Source organism: Cnephaeus nilssonii (assembly GCF_951640355.1).
Source record: "Cnephaeus nilssonii genome assembly, chromosome: 5".
NCBI classification, from domain to species: Eukaryota; Metazoa; Chordata; class Mammalia; order Chiroptera; family Vespertilionidae; genus Cnephaeus; species Cnephaeus nilssonii.
In genome coordinates, this window is record NC_137076.1 from 34,224,889 (window position 1) to 34,241,889 (window position 17,001).

Sequence of the window (17,001 nt, forward strand, 5' to 3'; positions counted from 1 at the left end):
TACAGGGGGAAATGCTCAGATACATTATTTGTTCAAGGCCCTGAATAATGAAGGCGAACCAAGGGCTAAAGAACACAGCCAGGTCCTTTTCCGAAGTTTAGTTAGTTAAGATGATAAACCCTTAATCCAGACACAGTCAGCATTTATGTGGTCCCTTTCATCAAGGGAGCCCAAATATGAGCAGCCTCAAACAGCGCCTTCACACAAGGCAATGACCAGTGGCTGGTTTGTTTTCCCATTTTATATGTGGAAGGAACACTGCCGTGAAAGATGGAGTAACCATACAAGCATCTTTTTAATCAGCACCACAGATGTGCAGGGTGCTGCTCTCTCTCGAGCCTCTGCCCATCTTCCATACTGGAAGCTGTGCTGAAAGTGGAGAAAGACAACTCCCTGCGGTTGACAAGGCCGCCCTGAGCAAAGTGCAGGACACTGAAACAAAGATAGGCCAGAACTGTGACTGTGCGTGTGACTGTGGGCATTAAATCCGAGCATTAACTCTTTAATTCCCCAGATGAACCAAAGATGCCATTTGGAGTCCCTAAGTTTGAATTACATAAATAGCTTCATCTGAACACCAACTCCTAGATACAGGAGAAAAGCTATTATGCCAAATTAATTCAATCTAATTAATTAGAGAGCAGGAAGTTCTTTCAATTATTGTATGTGCTGTCTGAGAAACATACTTGAATATGAGTACAGATTTCATTAATTGCAGTTCATTATTTTCCAGATTAGTTACTAAACTTGCACCAGAAGGTCAAAGACAGCTGTCACCTCCTCCAATGTGGTGTCTTTGCATCTTTGGGACTCAGACAGAAATTGATGACAAACAAAAATATATCTCCATAAAAATGAGACACAAGTCTTTCTTTATAAAAATGGTCAAACCAAAATATTTTGTAAAATATTTGAATCTTTGTTTTTAAATCTTCTAATAAACTGTTAATTTCTTCCTTACAAGAAAAGATCACGAGTCTTTGCAAACACTGGAATACAAGGCTCCCAAACTATAGCACCTTGATCTGAGAACCCGCTGCTTCCAAGGAACAAGTTAATAAGCATCAATCTTTTCATTAGAGTTTCACTGGGGTTGTATCTTTGCATGAAGGAGGGAACTGAACATTCTTGTTTGAAAATGTCAAGGACACGCTGATTAAGAGCATTTTTTTGATAATAATCATCCCCTCATTATACAACCTCTGCATCTATTCCACCTACTTGAACAATGAAAATATGAGGAATGAGTGGAACAAGACCTATTCCATTCCTCGGTTCTTACCTGGACTATTTTTATACGCTCAAAATCTTATTTTTTAAAAATAGAAGTGACAGAAATCCCATAGTTTTTTAAGAGGGTATCCTGCTATCTATAAACCATTTGACTTATCCACAGCTGCTACCTTTCCCTTCATTAATTTCATTTCTGTCGTTCTGTGCCTTTCATGCCACGGCCGCAGGAGCCAGCCTCCATGATTCCTCCCGCCTTCAGTGTCCATCTGCCTCGCATGCTTTTACAGGCAGCTCTCTCAGTCATTGTTTGGTCAAGCTATAAATAACTCCTTTAATCTTTCCTCATAAATCATTTCGGATGTTATTCTCTGAAATCCTTCCAACTGGTCACCGTATTTCTAGTGTCACATAGCCAGAAGCCAGGGCAACAATCTGAGTGTGGTCTAATCATGCCCAAGAAGACCGGGCAGTGTTTAGGTGGATTAGTGAGTTTCTTCATTATTGTGAATGCTCCCGAGAAGGCGTTTTAAGTCTCCAAACTAAACGTGAACAGAAATAGGAGAAGAAAGAGTTTTAATTCCTTTCATTGTAGTTAGGGGGAAATGGCTTTAAAAATGATAAAAAGAAAAAGTTGGGAGTAGGGAAGGAATAAGAATATGCCATCAAACATGGTCAATTTGGTTACCATGTACTATCTGTTGATCTGCAAACTAATTCTGGGTTCTTTTTGGGTGTTGTTTCACATGGTAAATCTTAAGCAACACTACAATTATTTACTATCTTATGCAATATTCATGTAAACATACATCCCTTCCTATATAGTAAAACTGATCCAGACTCTGATTTCTATTTTTAGGTATATGCATTGATTTCTATTTTTCTGGGTTCTATCTTTGATGTCATTCTAAAACCTACAATTTTTTAGTCTGTTATTGATTATTTATATAGACTGCCAGAGTGAACTAACAAGGCACTAGCAGCAAATAAAAAAGAGAATCAAAAGAGAGAGCAAGATTCACGGTGTCTGTGTAGTCCTTACGCCACTGGGAAGTCACACCTCACAGACTATGGCAGGGCCAGGTACTGAAGAGGGTGATCTAGAACGTCCATCAGCATGAATTTTTGTTTTAGACTAACTAGATTGGTGATATAGAGGAAGCCCATGGTCATGGTGTCCCTTTATTTCCATAATGTATTTAACGAAGTTATAAAACAATCTCTCTGGCAGAGGAAGAAATGTGGATTGGAGGTGGAAGGTACTGAATATATAGAGCTGAATGTGTTGCTCTGTCTTCTGTGACTTGAGGAATGGCCTCTAGTTGCATATGACAGGGATCTCCCTTCTGCCTATAATGTTCAGTATTTTGATTATGACTCACACACAGACAGATTATACCCTTTAAAAATTTGTAGATGATAGCTAGAACATGTAAATAAGCACTCAAAAATACCTTGATAGCCTAGAAATGTTACAACACAATCAAGATGCAAAATTTTAGAAATGAATCTAAAGTTCCTTACTTAAGTATTTTTACACATCAGTTAAACAGCATCGTAATAAAAGAGAACTCGTTGACAAGAGTGTACACAAATAAACAGAAAAAAAGTAATGCTAATTGAACAGAAGCAAGATGGGCTAATAATACTTGCCTTTAAAAAAAGAGAGAGTGCACAATAATATGCTACTTTGGTAAAAGTACATTATTTAGAAGAGGGAGCTAACAGTTGCACTATTTTCAAGCACAGGGATTACTGTATCACTTCTGGGCTCCCAATTTTAAGCAAGAACTTGGCAAGACAACAGGAGAATGATGAAGCATTTATTATGAGATATAGTTGATTAACCTACAGCTGTTAAGTCTGGAGTAAGCCTAGAACCCCCACCTCCCCTCCCTTTAACCCCTGAGTAATAGCAGAGAAAACTCAGGGGCAAAGTTTGGTTGGAAATAAGCCAACCTTGTCCCTAGAAGACTTGGAGGTTCCAGAGGGAGGGGAAGGCTAGATTATCAAAAACAGGACCTCAACTTTCAGGTTTCAACTCTGATTTCCAAGGGAACGGGATGCCATTAGAGTAAAAAATTGGAGAACACTAAAGTAGCCAATGCAGCATCTTCTTGTTGCTGATATTTTGAGATTCCATTGGCACTAAAGGGCTGCATTTCCACGGGTAAAACACCACTCAGGTGTAACAACCTAAAGCATATTTAAAGTGGCCCAAGTAGTGGGACCTCTATATTGATACTGTCATTTAAAAGAATTTACTTCCCTTAGAGCTCTAGCAGAGATAGTCATGATCTGAGATGAACACACCCATCAACTAAATCCAAAACGATACGCAAAGTTTTTCCCTCCTTTGGGAATGGTTCTTCAGTAAAACTTACATCAATCCAGGAAAAAAGGTTCATCAATATGTCTTGATCTCTCAAATCTCCACTCAGATGTGATTCTCTCACCTCTAAACTATAACTGTAAATATAGTCCTTTATGCTACTTTATGACCCTTGTACATATGTTATCTAATATTATAATCTGCATATATGTCGTTTTGTTATCAATATTCCCTTGCCCCCAAGGATTATATTCTAGAGATAATCAATAAACACAGAGACCTAACAATAACTTCCAAGGGAAAAATTAAGGACGGTGATCCAGTGCACTGTGTACGGGGAGGCTGTTGTGTCGGTTTGGTTGGTCAAGGCCACTCTACACTCACACGTACTTCCTCACGGTAGCCTTTCATGGCCCCGCTAGCAGTGAACTGCTCTACATGAGGCCTAGAAGCCATAAAAAAGACTTGGGAAAGAGCAGTCCAAGTGAAAGGGGAAAAAACTCTTAAGACTAAAAAGAACTTCATGTGTTACTGAGGTTTAAAACAAACAAGCAAACAAAAGAATGGTCAATATGGCTTAGTATTGTGAACAAAGAGGAGAATAAAGGGAACACAAGTAAAGATCAGGGGACCGCATCACACAGGAAGGAATTTAGACTTTATTCCGTTTCAGTGAGAAACAGTGGAAGGTTTCCAGCCATGAATTAATGGAAGGGTGTGGAAGATCACTCCGGCTATTTTGTAAATGAGAGACTGTCCTGAGGCAAAAACAGACCAACTAGTCAGCTGCTGCAACAGCCAAGAGACAGCAGTGGCACGATGAGTGATGGGAAATGGAGAAGGTCAGAGGTCACTGGATTGGGAGCGGTACCTACACCGTTTCACTGGTGCACTACTTGTAAGAGGTAAGCAGAGTGGATGTTTGTGCTACACCCTAATATGGTCATGTGTTTTAGTAAGTATCCTGTGTGCTGGGAGTAAGCAGACTGTGAACTGAAACAAACAGTAATGTTTTGGAGTTATAAACTGTGAATGCCTCCCTGATATGTAAGTGGAGAAGTTGAATGGACAATGAGATCCACAAAGCCACAGCTCAGGGCCGCCTGAGCTAGAGATGGAAATGTGAGCAGTGTCAGTGTATGAACAGGTAAAGCCGTGGAGCTGAATGGCATTACCCAAGCAAAGAACTAGAGAGAGAGCCCAGGCTAGCGCTCTGGGGCACCTGAGTATCAGTGGCTTACGAAATAAGCGGGCCCAGGGAAGGCGATCAAGAGGGACTGAGCAGTCCGCAGAAGGAAACCTGGCAGATGTTGCAGCGCTGAATAAAGCCTAGAGACGAAGTGTCTCCAGCATGTTGTAGCTTCGTGGTCGGCAAACTGCGGCTCGCGAGCCACATGCGGCTCTTTGGCCCCTTGAGTGTGGCTCTTCCACAAAATACCACGGCCTGGGCGAGTCTATTTTGAAGAAGTGGCATTAGAAGAAGTTTAAGTTTAAAAAATTTGGCTCTCAAAAGAAATTTCAATCGTTGTACTGTTGATATTGGGCTCTGTTGACTAATGAGTTTGCCGACCACTGTTGTAGCTGGAAGGTCGTCAGACAGAGACAGAGATGGTGCAGGGAAGGTGCAACTCCCTGATGACCTGGAGTAAAGAGCCTTCAGTTCATGAACCAGTTGGAACATTTTAGCCCTACTATTGGGCATCTTTGCTAAGTGCAGCTTTTTTATTTTGTTAATCCTCACCCTAGAATACTTTTCCATTGATTTTTAGAGAGAATGGAAGGGAAGGGGAGAGACAGAGAAAGGGAAACATCAATGTGAGACACACACATCGATTGGTTGCCTCCTGCGATGCCCTGACTAGGGCTGGGGATCGAGCCTGCAATCAAGGTACGTGCCCTTAACCAGAATCCAACCTGGGACTCTTCAGTCTGAGGGCTGACACTCTATCCACTGAGCCAAACTGGCTAGGGTAAGTCCAGCTTTATCTTTCCATTTATTTATGAAATATTGAACACTTGGGAACACTTTCCCCAACACCTTTGCTCATATATGCTCAAAAAAAGTAAGCTGAATGAGCAAATACTGCTCTAAAATATCTTCAAAATATTGTGAGATTAACTCTCTTAAATTGGACATTACAAATTACAGTTATCCTCCAATCACTAGATTTGTTTCTGACACATTATTGTTCTTGCAGAAGAAACAATCACTTACTATGAAGCAGTAAAAATAATTTTTGATTGTAGCACATGACTTGACTTCTACATCAAAAACTTAGAGAAGCTTTAAAAAATAATAACTGGCCCTAGTTGGTTTGGCTCAATAGGTAGAGTGTCGGCCTGTGGACTGAAGGTTTCCGGGTTCAATTCCAATCAAGGGCACATGCCCGGGTTGCGGGCTCGATCCCCAGGAGGGGGCATGCAGGAGGCAGCTGATCAATGATTTTCTCTCATTATTGATGTTTCTATTTCTCTCTCCCTCTCCCTTCCTGTCTAAAATCAATAAAAATATATTTTAAAAATAATTATAACTATAGTGGGCTGATTCAATGATTTCTAATGCCATTCCAATTTCCTTTAATGTCTATAACTCTGTCTTCACCAAATAGCAGTTGAAAAATGGTGGCTATCATGCTTTAATGTGACTAAGAATCACCTTGGCTGCTTATAGAGGCCGATTATAAGGTGCCCCAGGTGAGGCATGGCTTGAGACCAGGCTGTATATATTTTTTAGTTACCTTTTTAAAAAGTTACTATGGAAATTCTGACACAGTCCATGAATCATACTTTGCTAAATAACGATGTGGGAGATAAGAACAGAATACTGAATGAAATAAATCCTTGGGAAAATAATTTCTGCCCATCCTAACCCCACCAAGTATTAGACTTGCTATTTCTTTTAGCTCTCATGGTCATAGATTCATTTTGATAATTGTCAAACACCAATTATATGCCTAGTTAAATTTAGTTAAACACTTCCAAAATCTCAGTGTTTAATTTTTTCATCCAATATGTGTACATGTATGCTTATGTATATGTTTATATAATGCTAGGCTAAAAATATTATATATCTGCACAGCAGCCTTACAAAACTAATACCATTGCCCTTGCATATGCATTCATGAACTTAGAAGATTCTTTTAAGTAGTTAAGGTCTCAGACAGGAACTTACCTGCATTTCTGTAACTTGAATGTTTAAGTGAATGTGGAGAAGCTGATGTCAAAAGACCTATTTCAACAACCGAACTTGCACTGTATGTGTTTTTGAATGAGTATAAATAAATCCTCATTTATCAATTTCTGCTGAATGCACACCTATATAAGTCCAGAAATTGCACTGCCAACAGGCTTCCCATTCACCATCTCATATGAACAGTTTCCTGATTATTTGGAAAGCCCTTTCACATTTTCTCTAAAACTTATTCTAAGGCTGAGTTGAGTTTCAGAGAAAAAGGGGAAATAAGACAAATGATCACTTTTAATATTTTAAGTGAAAGAACAGGTAAACCACAGTAGAGGGGGAAAAAGGTGGAGAAGGAAGAACAGTGTGATACGAAATTGTTTGAAATGAGAAATGAAATCAAGAATTAAAAATAGAATTACATTTTCTGTTTGGCAATACACAAGAAACACTAAGTGCACTTCATAAATTTTACTATTGTTGCTCTAAGTGATATTACCATAAATCACATTAGGAGTGTACTTGGCATTTTTTAAAAGCAAAAAGGATTGAGTGTGTCAATAAGTTTAAACAGCTCTGTTATCTCTGAAGAGAGGGGAAGAGAAATTATCACAAGCTTTTACCAGATCTAAAAGCCCAGTTTTTACCCCTCCCACCCCCACCTCCATTGTTGGCATCACTCTCCCTCCAGCTTCAGTGCAACATAGAGTACTGTTTTGCCAGCAATCTCAGAAAAAAATGTTCACTGCTGCTTTCTTTTTATTTTGTTAATCCTCACCCAAGGGTATTTTTTCCATTGATTTTTAGAGAGACTGGAAGGGAAGGAGAGAGAGAGGAGGAAGTGGAGTAGAGAGAGAAATACTGATGTGAGATACATATTGATTGGTTGCCTTCCGCACGCTCCCCAACCAGGGTTGGAATCTGCAACCCAGGTACCTGCCCTTGACCAGAAATTGAACTCATGACCTTTTGGTGCGCAGGCTGATGCCCTAACCACTGAGAACACCGGCCAGGGCTTCACTGTTGCTTTCTTGATGCTCTTACCTGATGTGCAAGGGGCGACGGCTGTTTGCCCCTTCTCTCGTCGCGCACAGGGAAGAGGGACTTCAGCAGCTTGGGCATCTGTGGCACGAAGGATTTGACTGGGGTCAGGTAGGAGGCGGCCAGGCTACTACGTCCTGTCAAAATATTGAAAGGAGAAGAAAAACAATTACAAAGACATCTCTTTACTGCCAATTTGACAAGGATCATTTAAAGCAAATATAACAATATAATTTAAAAAGGTATCCTTTAAAAATTAATCTTAAAAAACCAGTATTATAGTTACCCCCAAACACAGTGGGGTTTCCTTTTCCAATTAAATAGCAGCAATTTGGGGTACTTCTAAAATGTTCTAATCTCCAGTGTTCCTGTTAGTACGCACAGGGTCACCCAACCACAGTCCTGTCACCAACTGGTTTTTCACTTTTAAATCACATAGCTGATAACACACACATGTAGCACTCCATGTAGACTTTAAACTCTTTGAAGTCAGGAACTATGTCTTATTCAACTTTAATTCTTCATGCTATTTACTGCATGAAAATGATGAAATGACCTTTCAGGAGGAGAATAGTGTTCTAATTGTTCTTAGAAGAGGGGAACAGAGGCCCTGAACCAACCATATTCTTACGTGCTCTTAATTATCAAAGGCTGGGATCAATGTGCAGATAATGCCTACAATATAAGACTTCTTTCCCCTTAGTGAATCAAACTAACTTTTTAGGAAAGTCTAATCCAACTCATAAATGACAAAACACTGTATCCTCATATCACTGTTTTTAAAGCAAGACAACTTGAGAAACTTGTAAGGGATACTGCCTAAGAGAAGTACACAACCACCGGTATCTACTCCACGCTGACCCTGAAATTACTCCAGTCCACTGGCAGTACAGTTGTATGTGGACTTATACAGTTTAAGGTTTCTACATTTTACATAAAGTATTGTTAATATTAACTCTAAGTAACCTATGAAAAGGTAAGGATGTTTTGTCAGCATGAGAGCAATCACCAAAAAATAAAGAAAAGAGATAGTTATAATCTCTTTAAAACTGAATTCAAAAAGCTCAAACAATTTCACAAGAAGGCAAAAATAAGGAAGAGAGAAACAAACAGAAAGAAAAGGGATAAACAGAATATAAGTTTAAGATAAATAAAGAGCCAGAAGATATAATCATCTAAATGCTGAGGGGAAGAAATTAGGGACAATCCAGAGTTCTATATGCAGTTAAACTAACATTCTAGAGTGAGGATGACCCCTAGTTAAATAAATATCTAGCCAATTGTCAACCAAAGGCTGCATCTATCACAAAAAGAGAGACAGACACGAGGTGTCTCCTGAGGGAAGCACACAAAACTACCCATTCATTTATCCTCCCTCCCGCCCTTCCCTCAAATTAGCCGGAATCTGATCAAGGCTGTACAACTAACTACCAATTTACAGAGAATCATGTCCCTCATGGGGGTGTAATCAGCAAAAATAAGAATGTACAGTCTACTGTACAAAAACCTAGTTTCTTCAACAAATACAATGCAATGGAGAAAAAAAGATGGAGAAGAGCACATGGATTAAACAGACTTACACATATCAACTAATCACAATGGATGAACCCCACTTGGATTTTCATTCAAAACATATAAAAGATATTTTTTATCCAATTGGGGAAATGGAAATACTAACAAGATATTTGATAATACTTAATAATGATAATAATAATAATTATTATTATTATTACTAGTGGCCTGGTGCACGTATTCATGCACATTCAAAGGAAATTAATTAGAAGAAAGAGCTTTATAGTGAGAGCTTTATAGGTATCGCCCATGCGCAAGTCAACGTTTATTTTTCAATTGCCAGTGCGCATCATATGTACCGGCCAGTCGGTCAGTCAGTCAGATGGACAAACGGCTGGTCACTTAGCTTTTTATATATATAGATTATTTCCTTACTAGAGGATAGAAAGAGAGAAACATCCATGCAAGAGAGAAACATCTATTGGCTGCCTACTCCAAGCCCCTTGACCAGGTATTGAACCTGCAACCTGGGTATGTGACCAGGGAATCAACCCACAACATTTTGGTGTGTGGGACGACGCTTCAGCCAACTGAGCCACCCGGCCAGGGCTATTTTTTTTAGAAGTAAAATGTTACTGTGGTTATTGTTTTAGAGATACATGTACAAATAATTACAGATAAAATAATATCTGGGATTTGCTTCAAAATAGTCATTAGAGGGTAAGAAGTAGTGAGCATACAGATAAATAAGACGAGTGAGGAACTGATCACTTTGAAATCTGGAGGGGTACTTGAGAGGGCATATTATGGTACTCTTTCTACTTTGTATGCTTGGTATTTTCCATAGTAAAAGGATTCTTCAAAGTGAGCGCAAAATAAAAACTTTAATGTATAAAAGAAATAAAGAGTTTTTCACTAAAAATGATTGTTAAAAGCACTAATGATGGATATAATTCACTAAAAAAGAAACTAAACTCAGAAGAATACAGTGTGGTACAAGACAATACAGTGTGGCCATAATGATCAAAGCAAAGTGGTAAATACGTAAATCAAGTAGCTGATTATATACACAGACTAGAGGCCCAGTGCACAAAATTTGTGCATGGGAGGGTGTCTCCTCAGCCCAGCCTGCAACCTCTCCAATCCGGAACCCCTCGGGGGGTGTCCGACTGCTAAACCGCCTCTGCCTGCCGGCCTGGTCACCTCCAACTGTCCCCCCTTCTGGCCTGATTGCCCCTCACTGCCCCCCTCTGCCGACCTGGCCACCCCTCACTGCTCCCCCTCCACCGCCCCCACCCGCCGGCCTGGTCACCCCACGCAGCCTACTGTTTGGGTGTTTGATCGCCCCTCACTGCCCCCCCTGCCGGCCTGGTCACCCCACGCAGCCTGCTGTTTGGGTGTTTGATCGCCCCTCACTGCCCCCCCTGCCGGCCTGGTCACCCCACGCAGCCTGCTGTTTGGGTGTTTGATCGTCCCTCACAGCCCCCCTTGCTGGCCTGGTTGCCCCATGCAGCCTGTTGTTCAGTTGTTGCGTGAGGGCATCCCGACCAATTTGCATATTATCCTTTTATTAGTATAGATAGATAGATATACATTTTATAGAATTTTAAAGCAAGATGGTACTCTATATCCCAGTATTTCACTCCTAGGTAATTACTTGAGACAAATGTTCACAAAAAAGACTTATACAAGAACAAGCTTTATTCGTAGTGGCCAAAAACTGGAAAGAAACCAAATGCCCATAAATTGAGCTGATTAAAAATGGTAATAAATTCAATTGTGATAATGAAATATTTCTCAATATTTCTCAGCAGTAAAAAAGAATAAATTAGTGATGCATACAGCAGTATGGATGACTTGAATAGAAATGGTGAGCAAAAAAAAACAAACACAAAAGGAATATAGTATGATTCCTTTTCTTTTTTCTTTCTTTCTTTTTTTTTTTTAAGAATAGTTCATTGATTTTTAGAGAGAGAGGAAGGGATAAGAGAGAAACATCTCTGAGAGAGAAACACTGATTGGTTGCCTCTTGCATGTCCCCCACTGGCAATCAAGTCCATAACCTAGACATGTGCCTTGACCAAAATAGAACCAGCAACCTTTTGGTGCACCAGACGATGCCCAACCAACTGAGTCACACCAGCCAGGGCTTGTGTGATTCCTTTTATATGAACTTGTAGAACAAGCAAAACTAATCTGAAATCAGAACATTGGCTGATCAGGGGGAGTCACATAAATCTGCTCTGCATTGTATGGGGTGTCAGTTAAATGGGCAAATACATTTGTAAAAACTCATTAAATATGACCCATAGTAAAGATAAAAGCAACCAACAGAATAGAACATGAGATGGTCTAGATGCTGGCTTGAGCATGTAAAAACTTTAAAGAAGCTTCTATACACAAGACCAAGGATGTAAAGAAGAATGTGGTCTTAACAAATATACAGATAGGGAACATCAGCAGAGAAAGTAAAACTATTACAAAAAAGGAAGCAAATGGAAAATCTAGAACTGAAAAGAATAATCTATACTAATAAAAGGGTAACATGCTAATTAGACTGGGTGACCGGACATCTTCCAGATGTATGACTTCCTTCCGAACAAAGCCAAGGCAGAGGTGGTATGGGGCGATCAGGCCGGCGGGGAGGGCAGTTGGAAGCCATCAGGCCATCAGGGGAGGGCAGTTGGGGGCGATCAGGCCGGCAGGGCAGGGCAGGGCAGTTGGGGGCCATCAGGCTGGCAGGGCAGGGCAGTTAGGGGCCAGCAGGCCAGCAGGGAATGGCAGTCGGGGGCCATCAGGCTGGCAGGGCAGGGCAGTTGGGGGCCATCAGGCCAACAGAGGAGCGGTTAGGCGGCAATCAGGCCGGCAAGCAGACAAGCAGTTAGGAGCCAGCGGTCCCAGATTGCGAGAGGGATGTCCAATGCCGGTTTAGGCCGGGATGGGGCCTACACCGGCAGTCAGACATCTCCCAAGGGGTCCCGGATTGGAGAGGGTGCAGGGACCGGGTTGAGGAACCCCTGCCCCCCATGCATGAATTTCATGCACCGGGCCTCTAGTAATTTAAATAAAAAGTTCCCTAAATGTGCTTAACAGAAGACTGGAAATGGCAAAAGAAATTATCCAACCAGAAGAAACAAGAATAAGATAAAAAGATTAAAAATAGAAATTTAAAAAAAATAGAGCTTCTGTGACCTGCGTGTGTAATATTAAACAGAAGGATTCGAAAGAGAGAAAAGTCCAGTAGAAAAAGTTTAATGAACTAATAGCTGAATATTGCCCAAATTTCTTGAAAAACTCAACCTACAGATCTAAGAACATCAGTGAAATCCAAGCATAATAAATATTAAGAAAACTATACCTAAGCACATCATTGTCCAACTGCTAAAAAGAAAGAGAGCGAAAATCTTGAAAGCAAATAAACAAAGACATTATGTAAGGAAAACGTGACAGAAATGATGGCTAAATTCTTCTCAGAAAAGGAGTCTAAAAGATAATGTAACAAATGTGAAGTGCTGAACTAAACTGCCAACTCAAAATTATCTAGAGAAAATATCCTTAAAAAATAAGGTGAAATAAAGATATTCTCAAAAGGGGAGAGCATTCTTCCCCAGGAGAATGACACAATAAGAAATAATACAGGATATTCATGGGCTAAAGGATAAGATCTTCAGGAAGGCCTGGATAATGCCAGAAATAATGACTATGAAGGAAAATAGAAAAGATTCTCTCTAGTGTCTTAATTTTCTTAAAAGTGGTTACTTTAAAGCAAAAGAAGTAACATTGTAAAATGGGTTCATAACATCTGGAAAAGTAGAATATACAACAACAATACAAAATAAGGGAGGGAGGGAGGGAGGGAAAAGTCAGATGGAACTACTGTTGCAAGCCTCTTGTATGTGTGCAGTGGGAGATGATATTAATTCATAGGCTGTGACAGGTCAAGGATGCAGACTAGGGTCCTTGAGCAAAGACTTTCCTAAATAATCAAACAAATACAGGCATACCTGAAAGCCAAAACAGGAAATAAAATCAAACACTAAATTTTTTTCTGTCTTTTTTTGTGTGGGGGGAGGGGGAGTAACTATTTTATTTATAGCTATGAGATCCTATACAACTCTCCATCCTTCCCCACTGGGTTTCTTCTTTTTATTATTTTTATTTTTCAATTACAGTTTATATTCAATATTATTTTGCATTAGTTTCAGGTTTACAGCATAGTAGAGTATATGACTGTCTAAAATATATTTTTCAATTAAACTAAAATAAGACAAAAAGGAGGTCAGAGTGAAAAAATAAAAATAAAAAGGTCAAATAGAAACCAGCCCTGGCCAGGTAGCTCAGTTGGTTAGAGCAGTGATCGGCAAACTCATTAGTCAACAGAGTCAAATATCAATAGTACAATGATTGAAATTTCTTTTGAGAGCCAAATTTTTTAAACTTAAACTTCTTCTAACGCCACTTCTTCAAAATAGACTTGCCCAGGCCATGGTATTTTGTGGAAGAGCCACACTCAAGGGGCCAAAGAGCCGCATGTGGCTCGCGAGCCGCAGTTTGCCGATCACGGGGTTAGAGCATAGTCCTGGTAAGCCAAGATTGTGGGTTCCATCTCCGATCAGGGCACATATAAGAATCAGCCAATGAATGCATCAGTAAGTCAACAGTGAACAAGTTGATCTCTCTCTCTCTCTCTCTCTCTCTCTCTCTCTCTCTCTCTCTAAATTAATTTTTTTTTAAATAGAAACCAATAGCAACATGGCAGACATAATAATAATATTAGATGTAAAATAACTAAAGATGTTAATTAAAAGGCAGAATTTGTCAGACTAGATTTAAAACAAAATCTAATCCTAACTATATGCTGTCTACAAGACAGTCACTTTTAATTTAAAGACAAATATAGGCTAAAATTTTGAAAATTGAGAAAAAGATACACCGTGCAAACAACAAGCAAAAGAAAGTTGATGTGGCTATATTAATATCAAGCAAGACATATTTCAAAGTAACTATTACCAGAGATATAAAGGGATATTTCACAATGAGAAATATCGCTTCTTCAGGAAAAAATAATAATCCTTAATGAGTCTATATCTAATGCAGAGTTTCTAAGTGAATGATGAAAAAACCCCATATAATTAAAGGGAAAAATAGACAATTTTCACAATCATACTTGGAGATTCAATGCCTCCTCTTAGTGATTGATAGAACAAATAGCAAAAAGCCAATAAGGACAGAGATGACATTATCACAAGCACGATGACCTAATTGATGTACCCAGAACACGATGCCCCAAAACAGAATAGACATTCTTTTCAAGTAAAAACAGAATGTTCACCAAGACAGAGCAAAGGCTCAAAAAATTTCAAAAGACTGAAATATTGAAGAGTCTGTTTGTTAATTATAATTAAATTAAATAAGAAATCAATAAGAAGACCCCCAGATATAAGAAAATGAATTAACATGCTCAATAATCCATGGCTCAAAAAACAAATCAGAGGGAAATTAGAAAATATTTTGAATATGTAATAATGAAAGCACAGCATGCCAAAATTTGTAAAATGAAGAAATAACAGAAATCAATGAAACAGAAAATAAAACTAAATGTTGGTTCTGTGAGAAGACTAATAAGAAAATATTTCCCAAGTCATTTTATGAGGCCAATATAATCATGATACCAAAAGCTAACAAAGACATTATTATTATTATTATTATGAGTAAAGTACTGACAGATATTCACTGTAGAACATATACACAAAAATCCTTAAAATGTCAGCAAAAGGAATCAAGCAAATATAAGGGATAACATATCACTATCAAGAAGTGTTTATCACAGGAATGCAAGACAAATTCAACGTTCAAAAGTCAGTGGAATTCAACATGTTAAGACAAAGGGAAACACTCAGATGGGCATGAACTAGTAGAACAGCGGTTACGTGGTAGGAAATCCCGATTTATACTATTTCTGAAAGCTGCTGGAACTTCATGACAGTGATTGGCAAATGAAACCCTAACTTACCTGGATCAGGAGAATGGTTATTCTGGGGACAACCAGGGAGGGATGGGGGGACCGGAGCGGCTCCTCTGGAAACTGCGATTTGCGATACATCCTGTTGACTTTCCCACCGGCCCTATAAGGACAAAATTGGTAATTTTGATTCAAATCAATAATTTAACAACAACAACAACAATAAAAATCTAAAGATATTTAAGAAAAAACTGTAATACATTATTAAAGCTTTATTCCCTTGACAGGACATGATCAGTTTGATGACGTATTTTTCTTCTTTAGAGCAGCGGTCGCCAACCAGCGGTCTGCAGACCACTGGTGGTCCGTGAGGTCTGAAAGGTTGGCGACTGCTGGTTTAAGGAGCAGCAGTCGCCAACCGGTGGTCCATGAGGTCTGAAAGATTGGCGACCACGGCTTTAGAGCATTCATTTCTCAAGTAGTAATGATACCTCACATTTGGATCTCCCTCCAGTTTAGCACTTAAGAGTCTCCTCAGTTCCATCCTCACATTCTTCCTACTACAGGATGCAGCTTCCCGCACAATATGGATGTACTAACACCTTCCTTCTGAAAGCCTCCCTGTGTTCTGCTTCCTGACTTCTGCCTGGAGATGCCCTTTCCCACGGCAGATTCCCGACTCAGGAACAACTCTAGTAGAGGCAGGTGCTTCTCCTCTCTTCTCGTGTGCATCTTTCCATCCATTTACATTTTGTCATCGAAGTAAAAATTCTACAACCGTATATTACCATGCTTCTCATTTTAAATAGACATTAAAGGTAAGTTCCAGTTAAACCCAAATCAAGCAATCACACGTTCCAATAATGGAAGTCTCTGGATTGACAAGTTTTATTGTACTCTCAACTTATTTTATAAATTCCCATTAAAGAGATGTTATGGCATAATACCTGAACAATGCCAGCCAGGCGGTGGACTAATTTACCACCCTAAAGCTTACGGTGAGCCATAAAAATGGTGATACCATCAGAGCACTTTTAACATCAGTCCCACATGGGACAGAAAGAAACTCCAACCAAACATTACAGGGACAAAAACCAGTAATGGAGATGAGATGCAAATCTCTTAAATGCTTCAAGTTCCCTTTGATCCTCTAATAATCACTAGAGTTAAATAATGGTATTTTATATTCATTCAGGCTAGTATTTCACAGATGCGTGACCCTGGCGATCCACGTGAGTTCTCATTAGTAATCACCTGCAAAGCGAGGTCTTCACTGCGCCTGAAGATGGATGGCGGTGGGAAGACCTCTTAGGTTTCAGATATGTACTGGAAGCCTATCTGCTTTTAGCGGCAACCTAAGTACTGATCATAAAATCAATAAGCCCTAAGTGATCTGGATCCTGTTTACCTGAGAGAACACTCTTCCCTAGGAACTCTCTCAGCACTTGATATTTTAAAAAATGGCATGATGTTTTAGCGTTAGGAAGCAAGGAAACAAAAACAGACATGAGAGACGATTCGGGAAACCATGAGTCTGAAATACTTCACGGGAGGAGCATATGAATCACACACTGATTTACAGACTTGCCTGTTTCATTAATGTTCTTTGCATTGAAATGTAATTATCTGTCCTGCCCGGGCAGCTGCAGCTCTGTGTTCTGGGACATCACAATCAGGGGCCGGATATGAGGGCCAACGCCCTTGGAGCTCCGCAGAGAGAAGAAGCCTCATGCTGTTCACAGT

At 39.6% G+C, this 17,001-nt stretch overlaps 1 protein-coding gene across 2 annotated transcripts in view; it reads right to left on the reverse strand.

Moving 5' to 3' along the window:
* The window catches only part of KIF13B (kinesin family member 13B), a 205,586-nt gene that overhangs the window by 14,904 nt on the left and 173,681 nt on the right, over positions 1-17,001 (reverse strand). For both annotated transcript variants that reach the window (XM_079772493.1, XM_079772492.1), the window contains exons 36-37: positions 15,310-15,421; positions 7,788-7,921 (exon numbers count right to left, since the gene is read on the reverse strand). In XM_079772493.1, the coding sequence (XP_079628619.1) occupies positions 7,788-7,921; positions 15,310-15,421 (246 nt within the window). The remainder of the gene's footprint in view (positions 1-7,787; positions 7,922-15,309; positions 15,422-17,001) is intronic.